The following is a 17,563-nucleotide window of genomic DNA, read 5'->3' as shown; positions in this document are numbered from 1 at the left end:
AAAATTCTAATTCAAGATCGAGACTTCTAACTCCAGCTCTTCAGACCCTTGTCTGGCCTTGGCCCTCATCTCCTGCCAACTGGGCCTCTGGCTCATTATCAGGCCCACCAAGGCCCCACCCCCAGCCTCACTTGGGCCCAGGAAACCGTTCTTGGCACCAAACCGAAGGCCAATGACACACTTGCCCCAGCCCCATCCGACTCTACTGCTATCGTAGAGCCGGTCTGTCACCTTGTGAGCTGGAAGACACACGTGCTGGGCCACAGGAGGAAATGCCCGGGGTGAAGAAACAGCCCCCGTGGCTGATGGCCATGGTCAGACTGAGAAACTCTGCAGGGACAGCATTACCACCCGTGTCTTCATTCAAACACTCACATGAAAAACCTCAACAACTCCTTTATTAGATATAACACTGGAGATATATACATGGTTCGCGAGGGGGATCCTGTTTCCCTATGCTTCTCACCAGAGGGTAAGTGAAATCCATCCTCAGACAAAGTGCTATATTCAGAATGCATGTATCAAAAAATGCACCTGTTGGATCATCAGCTGCTGCTGTTGTGCCTTGTTTCTTAGGCACCTGGACCAGTGCTACTGGAGAACACACATTTGTCAGGTAAAAAATTCGACTGCACCTGGCAGTGGGGACTAGAAGGTAACAGCTTCTTAGCAAAATGCTGGTGTCGGGGAAGCTATTAAATTCAGCCGAGGGCTTAAGCAGTCAACATCAGGGTTTCAATGTTCACAAGACTGGCGTCTTGATTGGAGGAGTCTCTTCACCTGTAAGTGAGGCGCAAACATGACCCTTGACCCTGCGTGCACTCCGATGGCTCAATCACGGGACTTGGGGCAGGGTGGTGGGCGCAGTGTGGTGCCGGAGTCGGGGATAATGACATTATTTCAGCTCTTGTTTTCATCCAAAGGGGCAGACAGCCTTGGTACATAGGTAAAACCCAGTCAAATACACTTGACAACCAAGCACTCTATTTTGAAATTTAAATAAAGCTAAGATTTTCTTCTGGCCTAGAGGGAAGGTTCATTAAAATCAATTAGTCGGTACAAACCTCCAGAGAATACGGACTTTTTTTAAAGAAGGTTTAAAGAATAAGGTGCACACAATTACCTTTCTCGGGGTCCCCCCCCGCCGTGACTGTCAGGGTCGCACCTAGACAGGTGGCCCCAAGCCCAGGTCCCTGAGAGCTAGCTCCCAGCTGGGCACGAGGTGTAATTAACAGCTGGGTGTGTGTGCGTGTGTGTGCGTGTGTGTGTGTCTCGGGCGCGCCGCGTCCACGGGCAGCCGGGCTCCCGACAGCCTGCACATATGACAGCCCGAGCCCCGCAGGCCGGCGCGGCACAGTCGGCGGCGGGCGCTGCCAGGTGAGGCCGCGGCCCGGGCGGAGGTCGGGGCCGCACAGCTGTGGCCGCGCGCCCGGCTCCCTCCTCCCAGCGGCCGCGGCCTCTCCCCTCCCCCCGCCGCTCCCGACGCCGCCGCCGCCGCCGCCGCCGCTCCCCTCCGCCTCCCGGTGGCTCGGCGCTCTCCTGCCATCGCTCTCGCCCCCTCTCCCTCCGTCCCGTCCTCTCCGCTCCCCTCTGCCCGCCTCTCTCCCCCTCCCCCAGCCCCTCCTCTCCTCACCCCACCCGGCCTCCTCCCTCCCTCAGCCCGCCCGCCCGGCGCTCGCAGAGCCGACACCAGGGGGGCTCTCGATGTAGCACCATGACAGGCATCGCCGCCGCCTCCTTCTTCTCCAATACCTGCCGCTTCGGGGGCTGCGGACTCCACTTCCCCACCCTGGCCGACCTCATCGAGCACATCGAGGACAACCACATCGGTAAATGGCTCGGGGGTGGGCGGGGGTGCCGGGCGCGCGGAAACTCCTGCCCGGGGCGAGAAGCCCCAGAATGGCCAGGGCTGGCCGGGAGGGGGGAGGCGGCGGCGGTGGCGGTGGTAGCGGCGGCGGCGGCGGGGCGGGGAAGGGGTGTGCGAGTCCCGGGGCGGGGGCGGCGGGATGCGGAGGCGCGGGTGGGGGAGGGGGCGGGCGCCCTGAGGTGCCGCGGGCGGGCCGGAGACCCGGCGGGGCGTGCGCGAGGGCTGCCGCGGGGTGCGCGGCGGCGGGGATGCGGCGGCGGCGGCGGCGGCGGCGGGGCCGGGCGCCGGGGAGGGCGCGCGGGGCGCGGCGGGCGGGCGGGCGGCCGGCGCGGGGCTGGGGCGCCGAGTTAGTTGGCCCGGGGGGCGGGCGCTGCACGCCGCCTGCCGCTTCCGCCCCGGCTCGAGCTGTCAGGGCTCGGCGGCGGCTGCAGCGGCCGGGAGGTGGGAGCGGGGCGGGGGGGGGGGCGGGGGTGGCTCCACCGCGGCAGCCATTCCGCTTCCTCCTCCCACCGCCGCCGCCACTGCGTCCTGTCAGCGCCGGTTGCTAGGTGTGGTGCTGCGGGCGGGGGGCGGACCGGGCGCTCGTCCTCGCCTCGGGGCGGCCGCAGAGCTGTGCCGGCCGGGTCCCGAGTCGCGGGGCCGCAGGGCGCCCACCCCTGCCCTGGCCTGGCGCGGACGCCGGGGCGCTGCGGGCTGAGGTTCCGGGTGTGCCCGCGGGCCGCGCCCAGCGCCGCGGGGCCGGGTCGCCGCGGAGGCCCCTGCGGCTGCGTCCGCTGGAGAGCGGCCCCCTCCCCGGGGCCGGCCAACGGGCTTTTCGATGCGCCGCGGCTCTGCGGTTTGCCCTTCCCATGGCGCTAGGCCCGAGGTGCGCCGGCTGCGCCCGGGGATCGGCGGCGGCCTGCGTGGCGCCCCGGACGCGGGGGACGCGTGGTGGGGGCGCCCCGCAGGGCGGCTGCTCGCCCTGCACGCCCGGGACCCCGGGGCCTTCCAACAAGTCCTCGAACACCTTGACACGTTTCTGTCCCGAGCCGCTGCGAAGGGAGATGGGTTGGGTTGGTGTGGCCCGGGCGTTCCTGCCACCTGCGAAGGTGTGGCCAGCGCCTGGGAGTTGTCCTGCGAGGCCCGGAAGGTGAAGGGGCCACAGAGGTGCCTCATGGGGCTGTCAAATCCCGAGGACCGGTGATGGCCCCCAGACGTCCAAATGAACGCCATAGATTCATCCATGTGGATGCAGCTCACGTTTCTACAAAGTTGAGCGGGTAAATCACGACCACTGTGTATTTATGCACGAATAAAAGGAGGCAGAGTCCCAGGTTCCATAGCTTAGTATAATGCTGTCTGTGCACACAGTGGGTGCCTAATAAACGTTGAATGCGATTAGGTGGGCCATCAGCAATAGGAAACATGTCTGTAAAGATGGTTCTTCGAGAGAGAATTCTGATGAGTAATTGTCCAGGCGTTGAAACTTTCAAAGTTTAAAGCAGGGCCCTGTAATTGTTCTTCTATCTCTATAAGGTGTGACGGTGGGGGTAGGCAGGTTCTGGTAGTCTTAGAAGCAGTTTAATGGAGAAACAAATTTGCTGATTCATATCATGATTGAATAGTCATAACTGAAAGGGCTTGTACGGATAAATCGTTTTCACGATGCCTGGTTTAAAATAAAGCCAAAACTCCAGTAAAATGCAGAGTTCCAGTAGAAATTTTATGAGTTCAAGCCTTCCCCTATACCTAGTAATAAAATAATAAGTATAAATAAATATATATTAAATAAATGTACCTGAAAAGTATAAACAGACATCTCCTAGGTTGGAGAAAGCTGTCATAGCATATCCATTCATTCTCACTAACAGTTATTTCAGGATAAACTATAGTTTATGTAAGTTGAGTAATAATTTTACCTCATTGACTGCCTGGTTGGAGTAGCTGGTTAAAAGAAAATAGAAATTAGATTTATTAACGTATTTCAAAAACAGTTATCCTTCTTAAGGATTTAGTTCATCATCAGTTAGATGATTTAAAACCAAAAAGAGGGTTTTTTTTTTTTTAAGTTTGCAGACATTGTCTTTTTATTGTGCAATTTTTAAGAGGGTTAAGGGTTCTGTAAATTTTCTAAAACTCGGCTTTTAAGTACTAGTATCTCACTCCCAAAGGGCTAGTGTTTTTCTTTTAATAGAGAAAACATTGGGAAACTTAAATTTATAATGATAGCTGTGGCTTAGGAGAACTGTATGATAGGGTTATCAAAGACTACACCTCCAAATAGTTTGAATCAGCAAACTTTATGACGAGTGAATGTTCCAATGAACAAACACTTGACATTCCCGGGATGAAGAGGCTCACCTGAACTGCCGCACACCCGGGCAGGGAAGCGGTCCCTTCCTGTCTGAGGCAGCCCTGCCTGCAGAACGCACGGAGGAGCTGCAGGAACTGGGAGCCTGCAGGCCCCAGGCAGGCGGGAAGGCTCAGGAGCAGGGAAGGCTGGTGGCTGGTATGGATGTGCAAGTCATCAGAAGTTTAAAAAATTGAAAAAGTTATTTCTCTGCCAAAAGGAAGAAAAGAAAAAAAGAGAAATGAACAGAAAGAGATAAAAACACATCCTGATTAGGAGGTAGTGTTGTGAGTTTGATGAAGAGGTATGAGTGAAAGAGCCTTCAGTCAAAGTTCTGTGCATACACAATGGTACTGCAAACATAGAAAAATGGAATTGAATGCATGAGTTTATTTTGGTGCAAAATTTTTTTGGAGTCCATGCATTGTTTTTCTGTAAGGTGCATTTTCCACATAATATGGAAGCAAGTTGTTTTGCACCAAAATAAACTCATACTTTTGATTCCATTTTCCATGAACTTTTGAAGTATCCTCATATTGTTGGATGGCAATATTTCCTGTAATTCAGTCTGTACATTTTTGCAGCTAACTGGACAGTTATTATTATTTTTTCCTTTTAAAAGGAAAGACAGAATTACAGAGAGAGAGAGAGAGAGAGAGGAGAGACAGAGAGATCCTCTATCTGCTGGTTCACTCCCAAAAGGGCCGTAACAACTGGGGCTAGGCCAGGCCAAAGCCTGGAGCTAAGAACTTTTTCTGGGTCTCCTATGTGGGTACAAGGGCCCAAGGACTTGGGCCATCCTCCACTCTTTCCCAGGCTCATCAGCAGGGAGCTGATTAGAAGTGGAACACCCAGGACTGGAACCGGCACCCATGCAGGCCACCACCCAACCTGCTGCAACACAATGCCAGCCCTTGGATGGTTAGTTTTATTGATTTACTTACTGATTTCATGCATCGTAGCAAGTGGCTACATTAAAAATGTTAACTATTTCAAAAAAATGGAGGCTGGCATTGTGGCATAGTGGATTGAACCACCACCTGTGACACCAGCATCCCGTATGGGTGCCACTTCCAGTACTGGCTGCTCCACCTCCAACCTAGCTCCCTGCCAGTGGCCTGGGAAAGCAGCAGAGGATGACCCAAGTGCTTGGGCCCCTTCTGCACCTGTGGGAGACCCAGAAGAAGCTCCTGGCTCCTGGCTCCTGGCTCTAGCCCAGTCCCAGTTGTTGTGGCCATCTGGGGAGTGAACCAGTGGGTGGAAGATATTCTCTCTCTCTCTCTCGCTCTCTCTCTGTGGCTCTGCCTTTCAGGTAAATAAATAAAAAAGGTTAATGAAAAGTCTATCAAGAGATGTGTATTATCTTTGCCTTTGATTTATTCAAAGATCGTGTTTCTTAGCACCCATGAGAATGTTAGCAGTGTGCTTAGGGCACAGTACTACCATAGGGGCCTTTTTGGGTTATTACCGTGCAACCCCTGCTTGACATCCTTAATCAGTGATGAAATGAAGGGTTTGGGGAATGTGCTGTGTTTTTTTCTTGACAGATTTTTCAAGGCCTGTCGTTTTTATTATAGCTATATTGTGTTTAATTCAGATTAATTAAGTGCATCAAGTCGTCTCGGTCTCTTATAATACACACTTAGCTCTTGTTTTTAACCATTTTCCTCTTCCTATAAGGAACAAGGATTTGGGACTTCAGATTCAAGGGAAGTGTGATTTTCCCCATCCTCTTTTTAGCTCCTTACCCTCCTCTGAGAAGGAAGTGTGCCATGTTCCTGTTTGCCTCTGTGCACTTCACTGCTGGTTCAGTACTGGCCTCCTGTCTCAGTGGACAAGCCAAGCACCCAGCTGAGGCCCTGCCCTGCTCCTGGCCTAAACTTCATAGAATTCCCCTGCTTCTCTGTGACTTTGCGATCACTTCATTCACAGCCCTGGTGCTGGTTCCCGGAAACAGGAAAAGCCGACGTGAATTTGTTTGCTTCTGATCGTTAGTAGGTACTTGAGTTTGTAGAAGCACTCTTGGCATGGACATCCATAGGTGAGGTTACACTGTTGACTGTGACTTTTAGAACACCGAGCACATTACATTTAGCACTGAAGGTCATGCCTTAGACCCATGAAATTCCTGGCCAGGCCTTGCATCCTGATGCTGGGAAATTGCTGGACATTTGGTCTCAGAGAGACAGCTGTCGAGTCGTTCATACCTGTCATGATTACTGGGGACATTCACAAAAGGACCTCTGCACTTTCAATGTGCTCATGTGTTAGTGCGTGCCGAGCACCTGCTGTATGCCAGGCTCAGTCCCAGGCACTTGATATTTTTTTGGTGAAGGAAATACAGCACCAAGCATTTGAAGATCTGACATTCTACAGGAAACTGATATAAAGGTACAGTGTCTTTTGAAAGGGGATTAGTGGTACAGCAAAGTTAGAGCACAGTCAAGAGGGTTGGGAGGAAGAGGTGCTGGAATGTTAAATAGGTGTTCAGGATGGACTTCACGAGAAGCTGATGTGAGAGCCAAGACGTTCAGAGGGGTGGGAGAATTAACCGTGAGCATTTCTGGGCAGCTGTGAGGGCCAAGCCAGGGGAGCAGACAGGGCAGAGGCCCCAGGGCCCGAGTGTACCTGCTGACCCCATTCAGCAATTCTTGTGAGGGGACTGAAGCAGAAGTTCATCTAGAGCCTTCCCCATGTGGTAGAGGCCTCAGCTTTGCTGTCCATGCAGATTTCCTGCAAGGGCCTGGTGGGGGTGTGGAGTCTCATTTTCCAAGAGTGGTTTGCATTCGTTCTGACCCTGAATGCCAGCATTTTTCTTGTGGTTAGTTTTGTTGATTTTCTCATCTCTAAAACCTAGGTAGTAAGTTGATGGCACTTCATTTCATGTGGTGGGTTTATAAACAATCTGGTTATTAAAGGTCGAAGTTTCTGGAAAGATGAATGAAAGTAAGGTCAAATTTGGCTCCAATGCTGGTTTAGCAAATCTTTGCATTATCTTCTCAAAGATGCATCACAGTGTAGTAAATACACTTACAGTCGTACACCACACAATGACGTTTTGATCAATGACAGATTGCATACAAGACAGTGGTTTCGGGGTCAGTGTGTGGCATTAAGCTACTGCCTGCAATGCTGGCATCTCTTATGGGCACCAATTTGAGTTTCAGGTGCTCTGCTTCTAATCCAGCTCCCTACTAATGCACCTGAGAAAGCAGTAGAAGATGGCCCAAGTACTTGGGCTCCTGCACCAGCATGGGGAACCCGAATGAAGCTTCTGGCTCCTGGCTTTGGCTTGGCCCAACCCCAGGCCATTGCAGCCACTTGGGGAGTGAATCAGTGGATGGAAGAGCTCTTCTCTGTATTTCCCTCTCTATGTGTAAATCTTTCAAATAAATAAAATAAATTAAAAAAAAAAGACAGTGGTCCCTTAAGATTATATTGGCTGATGACATTGTAGCTGTCTTTACGTCCTACAGTGTTCATGCTTCAACAATAAAATCCCTTAATAGTGAAGTGATGCGTGACTAAGGATGAGTTGTGCAGTATTTGGTAGGCCTTTATTCTTCCCACTTTAGAGATGAGCACACTGAGGCACAGGAAGTTTATGTAACTTGCCTCAGTGTCTGACTGGTGAGTATGGACTGGGGATTGAATTCCAGAGAGGTGTGCAGAGCTGGGCCTGTGTCAGATTGCCAAAGAGGTGAGGAGCTTGACAGTCTCTCCCCCTCCTCTGCACACAGTTGGTCTATGTTTCTTCCTTGGAAACTAACGGAACTGTTGTGGAGGAGGGGTGGCAGTCAGCTGAGAAGCCATGTAGTGACCCACCGTGGTCGGGACTGAGCATCCGCTTCTGCTGCTGGTCAGCGATGTGGCCGTGGACAGCTTCTCCACCTCTGTAAAGTGAGCATAATAACAGCTGTACTCAGGGAGTGGCGAGTGAGGGTTAAGGGAGCTCTACAAAGTACTCATCTGCAACATGATATCATGCAACTCCCTGACACTGGTGTGTTTACTAAATAAGTATGTTTGTCATCCTGCTGTGACAATCTGGCAGATCATGACCAGCAGCTTCCAGCATGGCCTTTCCTTGTGGCCTGAACTTTTTTGGAAAAACTCAGGATTAGAGAGGTACGATGCCTTGAGCACGTGGGCACATTCCTCCAAGGCCCCTTTCCGCGGGAAGAAGGAGTGACTGAATGAGTAAATGAATGAATGAAAGGCTTGTTCCTGTCTGCTCTGCTCTGCCTGCACCCTGTGTACCTGTTCCTCCCTCCCATGGTTTCCAAAAAGGCCCCAGGTGCAGAGACCGGGGAGGTTTAAACTCGTGCCCAGGCACACAGCATAGGCAGCACAAGGGAACCCTCCACCCAAAACCTTGTGGCATTCTCCAGAATGGTGGCCTCAGTAGTTTCTCCTTTTTCCTACTTTTTACCTGCAAACAATCACATCACCCTTTTATGGAACAGTTTGCAAAAACCCCTACTTGTTTTTCTTTGGTGTACTCCACCCCACCCCACCCCCTACCCTTTTTTGACATATGACTGAAAGGTGCAGACAGACACCCAACTCTGCTTGCAACCAACTGGGTTGACAGATGCCTGCGTATTCTTCAGAAAATGGTTTCTGTTAGAGTTCACATTCTTTGGAGACGACTCCCATCTTGACAGTTCTAGAAACGCAGGTTGACGGCTGTTTTCAGAAAGCCCGATTCTCCCCATTGGTGATGGGGAGGAAGCCTTGAGGCTGGAGCGGGCTAGGGGCACTTGGAGAGAGAGGCTTCCCTGGGGCCCTTTGGAGGCCAGCATCTTTGTGTTGTAGCCTGAGGTCTGGGGGCGGGGCAGGGGGGCAATGCTACTGAGTCCCTTACGGCTCTTCCTTTTTCTAGTTTTTGCATCATGCCCCACATCTCCTTGTGTTTCTCTCTCCCCTCCATCCTTGCCCCTGCCTTCAGAACTTGACCTGTCCTGGGTACTGAAGAAATACATTTTGTCTCATGACAGGTAAATAGATTTGTTTTGTGCTGACGTGGTTAATGTGTTCAGTTGCAAATATTTATCTAGAATCTGAAAATCAGAAGCTGTGTCAGAAATTGATTATAATATGTGTGTTTTAAAAAATGCCTTTCATTTCATATGCTCCATCAGTTAAAGAAAATTCTATTTTTTCCATGCAATAAGCACTGGAATGTTGCAGTGGTTTTCACTTACTTTTTTTTTTTTTTCATTTTTATTTGAAAGGCAGAGAGAAACAGAAATCTTCCATCCACTGGTTTACTCCCTAAATGCCTGCAACATCTAAGGTTGGACCAAGCCAAAGCCAGGAGACCAGAATTCCATCCAGGTCTCCTGCATGGGTGGCAAGGACCCATGTACCTGGGGCATCGTTTGCTACCTCCCAGGATGTGCCTCAACAGGAAGCTGGATTGAAAGTGGAGTAGGGACTCTGATATGGGATGCAGGTGCCAAATGTAGGCCACTACTTTTTTTGGGGCGGGGAGGGGCTAAGCTGCAAGCAGGGCAACAGATGAATGGGCATTCACTTAAAAGATAACTCTCTTTCCTCTTTGGCAGGAGTCAGAGTGCCTTTTCTTGGGTCACTAACTATAGATAGTCTCCTGCTGGTCAGCCCTTGTCTGGCTTACCCATTGGCTCCTAAAGGCAGCCCTGTTCACTGCCTGCCAGGCTGCAGTAGTGACTGTCTCCTGAGGTGGAGCTCCTTGAAGGCCGGAGGTCTGGCTACCATATTATTAGCATCGAGAAATTCACTGCTGCTCTGGGGGTAAATGAGTATAGGCAGCTAACACAAATATGTGTACACACAGGATGCATCAATAGAAAATTGAAAACTTGTGCATGGATTCCCAAGTTTTTTTCACTGAAATAAACTTACTTTTTTGATTCTACTTTCCACAGTGTTGGCAGTACCTTTATATGTATATACTTTTAAATGACATATATGGTCATTCCCCTGTGTCTATGAAGGATATGTTCCTAGACCCCAAGTTGATACCAGAAACCTCACATAGTACCAATCATATAAATATAAAACTGTATACATATGAAAATGTTTATATAAACTTTATGTATATATCTATATATATTTTTTCCATTATTACCAATTGGAATACATTTTTTTCTTTTTTTATTTCTTTTTTTTTATTTGACAGGCAGAGTTAGACAGTGAGAGAGACAGAAAGGAAGGTCTTTCTTCCATTGGTTCACCCCCCAAATGGCCACTATGGCCGGTACCCTGCACCAATCCGAAGCCAGGAGCCAGGTGCTTCCCCCTCCCCCTGGTCTCCCATGCAGGTGCCAGGGCCCAAGCACCTGGGCAGTCCTCCACTGCCTTCCCGGGCCACAGCAGAGAGCTGGACTGGAAGAGGAGCAACCGGGACCAGAACCCAGTGCCCATATGGGATGCCGGCGCCGCAGGCAGAGGATTAACCAAGTGAGCCACGGCACCGGCCCCACATTTTTTTTTATTCACATCTTCAACCTGTAAATTTAATGCCTTCTTCACCTTAAGTATTACACTTTTATACGATGTGGGCACAACTTTAGCAGTTGAGGTGCCACAGCAAAACTAGAATGAATCTTTTTTCTTGTTCACAATGTCATTGCCGGGAGATTTGTTCTCACTGTACCTCCTTAGCAACCTCAGCATACGTTTCCTCTTAAGGTTGTGGACTTTCATCTCTTCACTTAAAGGAAGTGCTCTGTAGCTACTCTGTGACACGTGCTTTGGGGCCATGGTGGAATAAAATAAGAGTGAGCTGAGTGCCAGCACTGTGATGCTGCAGCAGCCTGTGTGATGACTGAGAAGGCTTATAAATGGCTGCTGGGCAGGTAGCATATAAAGCATGGCTATGCCAAAGGGGTAAGTCACATACTTAGAGATGAGACAGCCTCAAATTTCATCTCAGTACTCAGAGCCATGCACAGTTTGAAACTTCTGAATAGTTTATTTCTGGAATTGTCCAGGTGAGGGGACTATAAAATGTATGTATACATGTGTTCCTATATCCTTATGTGTATTAGTGTGTAATACATGCATACATTTGTAGACATGTATTGTGCATGTGCTCTCTTGCTAAGATCGCCATGGACATTGAGGACTTCCACACACATCTTGACTATTTCTGGTATGCTGATACTTAAGACAATACTTAACTGTCTCCAGAGTTGAAATTTATTTGGACAGACCAGACACGTACACTGAGATAAATGATGAATCATGATAGAGACCATAGGAGCAAATTTATCCTGGCACTAACCAAACTCAAGCCCTAGGGCCCCTCCCCTGCACAACATGGATTTTGCCGCTTTTGAATCTCTCGCTGCCTCTGCCTTCTCCACAGCACCCAGCACTTTCCAAGCAACTTGTTCATGGGATAATATAACATCTGAAAAGGTAACCTTTTCCTTTTGCCCCTGTGACTTCCCTTCTGTCCCGTTTCTCCTTGGGTTTGATGACATTGGCGCTGAGCTAGAGCTAAGGGGAAGTCAGTTTGGGTTTGGTGGGTTGTGCTTCTGCATTCACAGTCTTCTCTGTGCAGTAGAGTTGCCCCTAACCATTCTCGTGTAGGAGCTGCTTCCCAGGTGCCCCTGCTGCGCTCTGCTACACTCCTCACACAAAGGAGCAGGGGCAGAGGCAGTATCCTAGCATGAGGGGGTGCTGTGACATCTGCCGCTGGGAATGTGGTTTGAAATGTGTGGAGCCAGGGGGCCGGCGCTGTGGCACAACAGGTTAACAACCTGGCTTGAAGCACCAGCATCCCATATGGGCGCCGGTTTGAGACCCCGCTGCTCCACTTCCAATGCAGCTCTCTGCTATGGCCTGGGAAAGCAATAGAAGAAGGCCCAAGTCCTTGGGCCCTGCACTTGCATGGGAGACCTGGAAGAAGCTCCTGGCTCCTGGCTTCGGATCGGCGCAGCTCCAGCTGTTGCGGCCATCTGGAGAGTGAACCAACAAAAGGAAGACCTCTCTCTCTATCTCTACCTTTTTCTGTAACTCTGTCTTTCAAATAAATAAAATAAATCTTTTAAAAAAAAAAAGAAATGTGTGGAGTCAAAAGTCTGTGGGAAATTGGTCTACTTGTTATGTGTGTAAAGTGCTGGGAAGAATTGTGTTCTCAAGTGAATTCTCTTCCTTAGGAATGTGCTCAACTGTGCAGACACATCACAAAGGCACCACTTACAATGTGCATTCTGAGCCAGCGCTGTTGCTCAGTAGGCTAATCTTCAGCCTGTGGTGCCGGCACCCCCAGTTCTAGTCCCAGTCGGGGCACCGGATTCTGTCCCGGTTGCTCCTCTTCCAGTCCAGCTCTCTGCTGTGGCCCGGGAAGGCAAGGGAGGATGGCCCAAGAGCTTGGGCCCTGCACCCGCATGGGAGACCAGGAGAGGCACCTGGCTCCTGGCTTCGGATCAGCGCGGTGCACCAGCTACAGTGGCCATTGAGGGGTGAACCAATGGAAAAGGAAGACCTTTCTCTCTGTCTCTCTCTCACACTGTCCACTCTGCCTGTCAAAAAAAAAAAAAATGCATTCTGGGTGTAGGATTCATGCTTATTTCACATGACTTTTCATGACAGCAAAAAACACTAACAAATTGGTTAATGAATGTCAATGCAAAGCACAGTTGTCATTATCAATGCACAAAAATACTTGGAAAATCCTGAATTTTTATGGCTTATGCGTGAAAGAAAATTAAAACTATTTACAAATTTGGCAACAATCTTAAAAATTCATATGACATTGCCAAAAAAAGAGCCATGAGACCAAAAATAACTTTCCTGAATTAGCAGCAATTAAAACTAAATTTCAGGAGTGGGCATTTAGCCCAGCAGGTAAGACACCAGTTAAGACCCCTACATCTGGGGCTGGCTTTGTGGTGCAGTGGGTTAGGCTACCCCTTGCGATGCTGGTATCCCATATTGGAGCACTGGTTTGAGTCCTGGCTGCTCTGCTTCTGATCCAGCTCCCTGCTGGTGCACTTAGAAAAGCAACTGGTAATAGCCGAAAAACTCAGGTTGCTGCCACCTTCATGGGAAACCAGATGGAATTCAGGGTTCCTGGTTTGTGGACATTTGGAGAGTGAACCAGCAGCTGGAAGATAACTCTCTGTCTCTCTCCATCTTTGTCTCTGTCCCTGTCTGTCTCTCCCTCTCTGTGTCACTCTACCTTTCAACTAAATAAATAAATCTTTAAAACCAAAAACGGGGGGTGGGGGCAGCATTGTGGTGCAGTGGGTTAAGCCTCTGTCTACAATGGCTGCTTCCCAAATAGGCGCCTGTTCAAGTCCTAGCTGCTCCACTTCTGATCCAGCACCCGGCTGATGTACCTGGGAAAGCCATGGAAGATGGCCCAAGTGCTTGAGTTCCTTCCACCAACATGGGAGACCTGGATGAAGCTCCTGGCTGCCAACCTGGTCCATCTGGCCACTGGGCCATCTGGGGAGTGAACCAGTAGAAGATCTCTGTCTCTCTCCTTTTCTCTCTGTGTCTGTCTCTCCCTCTGTCTCTGTAACTCTGCCTTTCGAATAAATTAATCTTTATTTTTAAAGGATACCCACATCTTATATTGGAATGCCCAAGTTTAATTCCTGACTCCTAAGTTCTGACTTCTAGCTTCCAGCTACTGCAGACTGTGGGAGGCAACAGTGATGGCAGAAGTAACTGAGCTCCTACCACCCACCTGAGAGACTGGATTGAGTTCCCAGTTCCTGGCTTCAGCTCTAGCCTAGCCTAGCCTAGCCCAGCCCAGCCACTGCAGATATTTGGCAAGTGCACCAGTAAATGGGAGGTCTCTCTCTTGTTCTCTCTACTTCCCAACTAAATAAAAATTTAAATTCAGTCCCTCATGCTTAAAGGAAGACTGATTTATCTTTTTACCCTATAGAAAATGATATTAATATGCACCCTTGTCATATGAGAATTCATCAGAGTGTGCAGCCCAAAAGCAGTATTTACAGCAGTGTGTGAGGCACTCTATATTCTGGATTGTTTTCTTGGATTTTAATTTTGTGATGTATCTCCAGCTTATAAAATTTTGTGTTATAATTTTTAGTCTGAGTAAATAATCACTTTCATGAATACTTTGTGTTTGTAACACTGCATTCTTTTTTTCCATAAAGAGGGTATAGAGCCACAGGCCTCATCAAACTCGTGTCCCAGTTAGGGAGTCACCACTGTGTGCTGGAGGCGGTGCAAAAACACTTTCCGTACAGTGTTTAATTTACCTTCGTAGCAAGCTGATGAGGCAGACACTACCTGCGTCACGTGGAGCTAAGCATGTGACCGTAGTGGTGAGATACCATAGCCTGTAAAATGTGAACTGGGGAGGGTCTGTTTTGGTGAAATTAGAAAACAGAAGCATTTCCCTGCAAGACAGCCTCTTCTACCTCAGTCAACATCACTGCTGTGCTTGGCCCTTCCCCATGGTCCTGGGGCCCTGTACTTGAAGTTCACCATCTGTGTGCTGTGCCCCCACCCAGAAACCCAGCTCTTATCTGGAGGACAGGGTCTCCTCCTGTTCCACTTCCTCAAGAAGTGTTTTCAGAGGTGGAGTGAGGGTTAAAATTGAGGAGTGCTTTGGGCTTTGAAAAGAATCAGTTTACTGGGGCTGGCGCCGCAGCTCACTAGGCTATTCCTCCACCTTGCGGCGCCGGCACACCGGGGTGCATGGGAGACCAGGAGAAGCACCTGGCTCCTGCCATCGGATCAGCGCGGTGCGCCAGCTGCAGCGCGCCAGCCGCAGTGGCCATTGGAGGGTGAACCAACAGCAAAAGAAAGACCTTTCTCTCTGTCCACTCTGCCTGTCAAAAAAAAAAAAAAAAAAAGAATCAGTTACTGGGGCAGGCGTTGTGACACAGGGAGCCACTAATGTCACATCCCATATCAGAGTGACTGGTTTGAGAGCTGGCTACTCTGCACCTGCCATCCAGCTTCCTGCTCATGCATCCTGGGAGGCAGCAGCCGATGGCTCAGTTACCTGGGTTCCTGCCACCTGCATTGGAGACCTAGGTGGAGTTCTTGGCTCCTGGTTTCAGTGTGGCCCAGCTTTGGCTTTTGTGAGCTTTGGAGAGTATACCAGTGGATGGAAGGTGGGTCTCTCTGTCTCCATGTCTCTCTCCTTCTTTCTCTCACTCTGCCTTTTAAATAATAAATAAATAAATAGATCTTTAAAAAAAGAATAATTACCATAAGGTAACTGTGGGCTATGAAAAATTTATTCCTGATTTTTGGAGGTGTGTGTATGTGAGGGATGTGTATTGGTGTGTCTCTGTGAGAGTGATGTGTACAGTACCAGCTGTGCAATTAGTCCAGGGTAGTTTATATTAAGGAAATTTGAGGAAGACCTTTTTCAAAAGGAAATCCATGTATTTTTGTACTTGGGAATAGAACTTACTCCTTTTCTAAATTGAGGATATTATGATGCTTAGTTGGATCATTTCTTGCTTTACCTACAATGCATGGTTAGAATATTCCAGGTGGCAGGAGGGCTGGGGTGGGAAAAATTTGAACTCTGGAACCAGACAGAACTGGAGTTTGAATCCTGGTCCCACTACCTTTTATCTTTTCCAACACAGACACTTCTGCCATTTGTGAGCATGGGAACAGTAACTGTGTATAGCACCCCTAGCTTGTGGCATTAGTGTGCATTGTACAGTATGAGTCCCATGTATTCCTGGAGGAAACCAGGACAGAGCTTGAAGTACACAAACAGTGCTGTGTGTAGCCAGGGTTTACACTTAATGGTTGGGGCTGGGCTGGGCTGAAGCTGGAAACTGGGAACTCATTCCAGGTCCCCTATGTGGGTGGCAGAGACCCAAGTACTGGAGCCATCACCTGTTGCCTCCCCGGGATTGCATGAGCAGGAAGACTGGAATCCAGAGCAGAGCCAAGACTCTCAAACCCACGCACTTTGATATGGAATCCCAAGCAGCATCTTAACCACTAGGCCACTTGCTGAGCCCAGAGATGGGGTTTTGAAGAATCTTAGTGAACCCAAGCTAAGTACGTAGTTTGGGAAGCCTGCACCCCAGGAATTCCGGGTTAACTTGGTCTAGGCTTCTCCCTTTCCTCCTGGAGCTCCTTTCTATTTAGGAATCAGACCGGCTGTTGGATTGTGGACTCAGACTCTTAGCAAGTGTCACACAGGTGTGTCCCAGCCCCCACATAACCTATAGATAACTAGATTTCAGAGATGTGCTCAGGGCATCGTTTCATGGGATCTTTTGACACCAGACATCTGGAGTTTGGCACCAGCTCAGCTGAGTGGTTGAGACGTGTGATTTAAACTCTTGTGTACTGGTGTTCTCCCTGGGTTAGAAACTCCCTGTTACATGTCTGCCTCCCATCCGCGCTTCCAGGGGCCCACTGTGAAAATACACAGACATCAGACAAACACTTTGCTCCAGCGATGCTGAGTTACAAACACACTTTGCTTCAGATGTTAGAATGATAGAAACTCATTTTGTCAATTCCTAGAAAGATGAAGGCTTCTTAGGTGTTACCTGGCATGTGTGGTAAAAGAATATGAGTGGTTCTCATCCTTGGCTTGTGGAAATCAGCTTTGCTGGGTTGTAAGTCACACCCTCTGTGTTATGAGCACTCACATCAGGAGTTTCCTATAGGGCCTGCTGTCAGAATCACTTGGGTGAACCTGGAGAAAGTAAAGGTGCTGGGGCTGCACCCCCAGAGCTTCTGCCTTAGTGACTTGGGGTGCTGCGGTCTGGGCAGCTGCGTTTTAACACTGCACAGGTTGCCAACACTCCCCTAGGTTGCCAAGGCTGGAGCTCATTGCTCATAGTAGCATTATGATGAGGATAATGGCATTGTTCAAAAGCCATCAGAAAATATATACAGCCTTTTTTGGGTTTCAGTTCTATAGGTTTTAGTTTTAGTGGGGGAACACTAATAGCAGGTTTGGAGATGTGCTGCTGCCCCAGACCTGGGGTGAGAGGAGAAATGCTCAACATGGGAAGACAGCAGCCCCAGAGTCCAGACTCGCATGCCTCCCGCACACAATGTGTGAGTACGTGGTGAAGTCCATGTCATTGGGAGAGGCCTGGCTTTCCCTGAAAAGGTGGCTGTAGCTCGGCACCAGCCATGTCACCGGGTAGCCGAGTAGGCCCTTTGCTGACAGACAGTTTTCATCTTCCTTGACGGGGAGGAACTGGGAATGAAGATTTTCATGTGATATCTATCTTTATTGGCACCAACTATCAATATGTCTAAACCATTGTGTAAAACAAGAACTCCACCCACCTACTGTATTTCATAAGAGATATTAATGGTGGACCGTGTGTTTTGATGAAACACATGTGAACGGTGGGATGCAGCTTTAACCTTGAGGGCCATTGCTTCCA

The 17,563-nt window shown here is 49.5% G+C and overlaps 1 protein-coding gene and 1 long non-coding RNA gene across 6 annotated transcripts in view; one reads left to right on the top strand and one right to left on the bottom strand.

Annotated features, from left to right (window-relative positions):
• Positions 1–379: 379 nt before the first annotated feature.
• On the bottom strand, positions 380–1,890 carry LOC149121763 (uncharacterized). Its single transcript, XR_016222979.1, has 2 exons — positions 1,753–1,890; positions 380–780 (listed from the first exon to the last, which is right to left on the bottom strand). It is a non-coding gene; the product is annotated as an uncharacterized LOC149121763 (long non-coding RNA).
• The window catches only part of JAZF1 (JAZF zinc finger 1), a 334,186-nt gene continuing 317,858 nt past the window's right edge, over positions 1,236–17,563 (top strand). Inside the window, exons 1-4 of one of the 5 annotated variants that reach the window (XM_089316041.1) lie at positions 1,522–1,829; positions 5,937–6,164; positions 11,554–11,606; positions 12,019–12,254. In XM_089316041.1, the coding sequence (XP_089172167.1) occupies positions 1,715–1,829; positions 5,937–6,164; positions 11,554–11,606; positions 12,019–12,159 (537 nt within the window). In that variant the 5' untranslated portion in view covers positions 1,522–1,714 and the 3' untranslated portion in view covers positions 12,160–12,254. Of the gene's footprint in view, positions 1,378–1,487; positions 1,830–5,876; positions 6,588–7,363; positions 7,612–11,553; positions 11,607–12,018; positions 12,255–17,563 lie in introns of those variants that run through there. The other 4 variants (XR_016222978.1, XM_089316036.1, XM_089316035.1 and 1 more) reach the window with 4 other exon arrangements.

The sequence above is a fragment of the Oryctolagus cuniculus genome, chromosome 16, assembly GCF_051225735.1.
Source record: "Oryctolagus cuniculus isolate XC-2025 breed Fujian yellow rabbit chromosome 16, ASM5122573v1, whole genome shotgun sequence".
NCBI classification, from domain to species: Eukaryota; Metazoa; Chordata; class Mammalia; order Lagomorpha; family Leporidae; genus Oryctolagus; species Oryctolagus cuniculus.
This window is presented reverse-complemented; position numbering and strand designations above follow the sequence as displayed.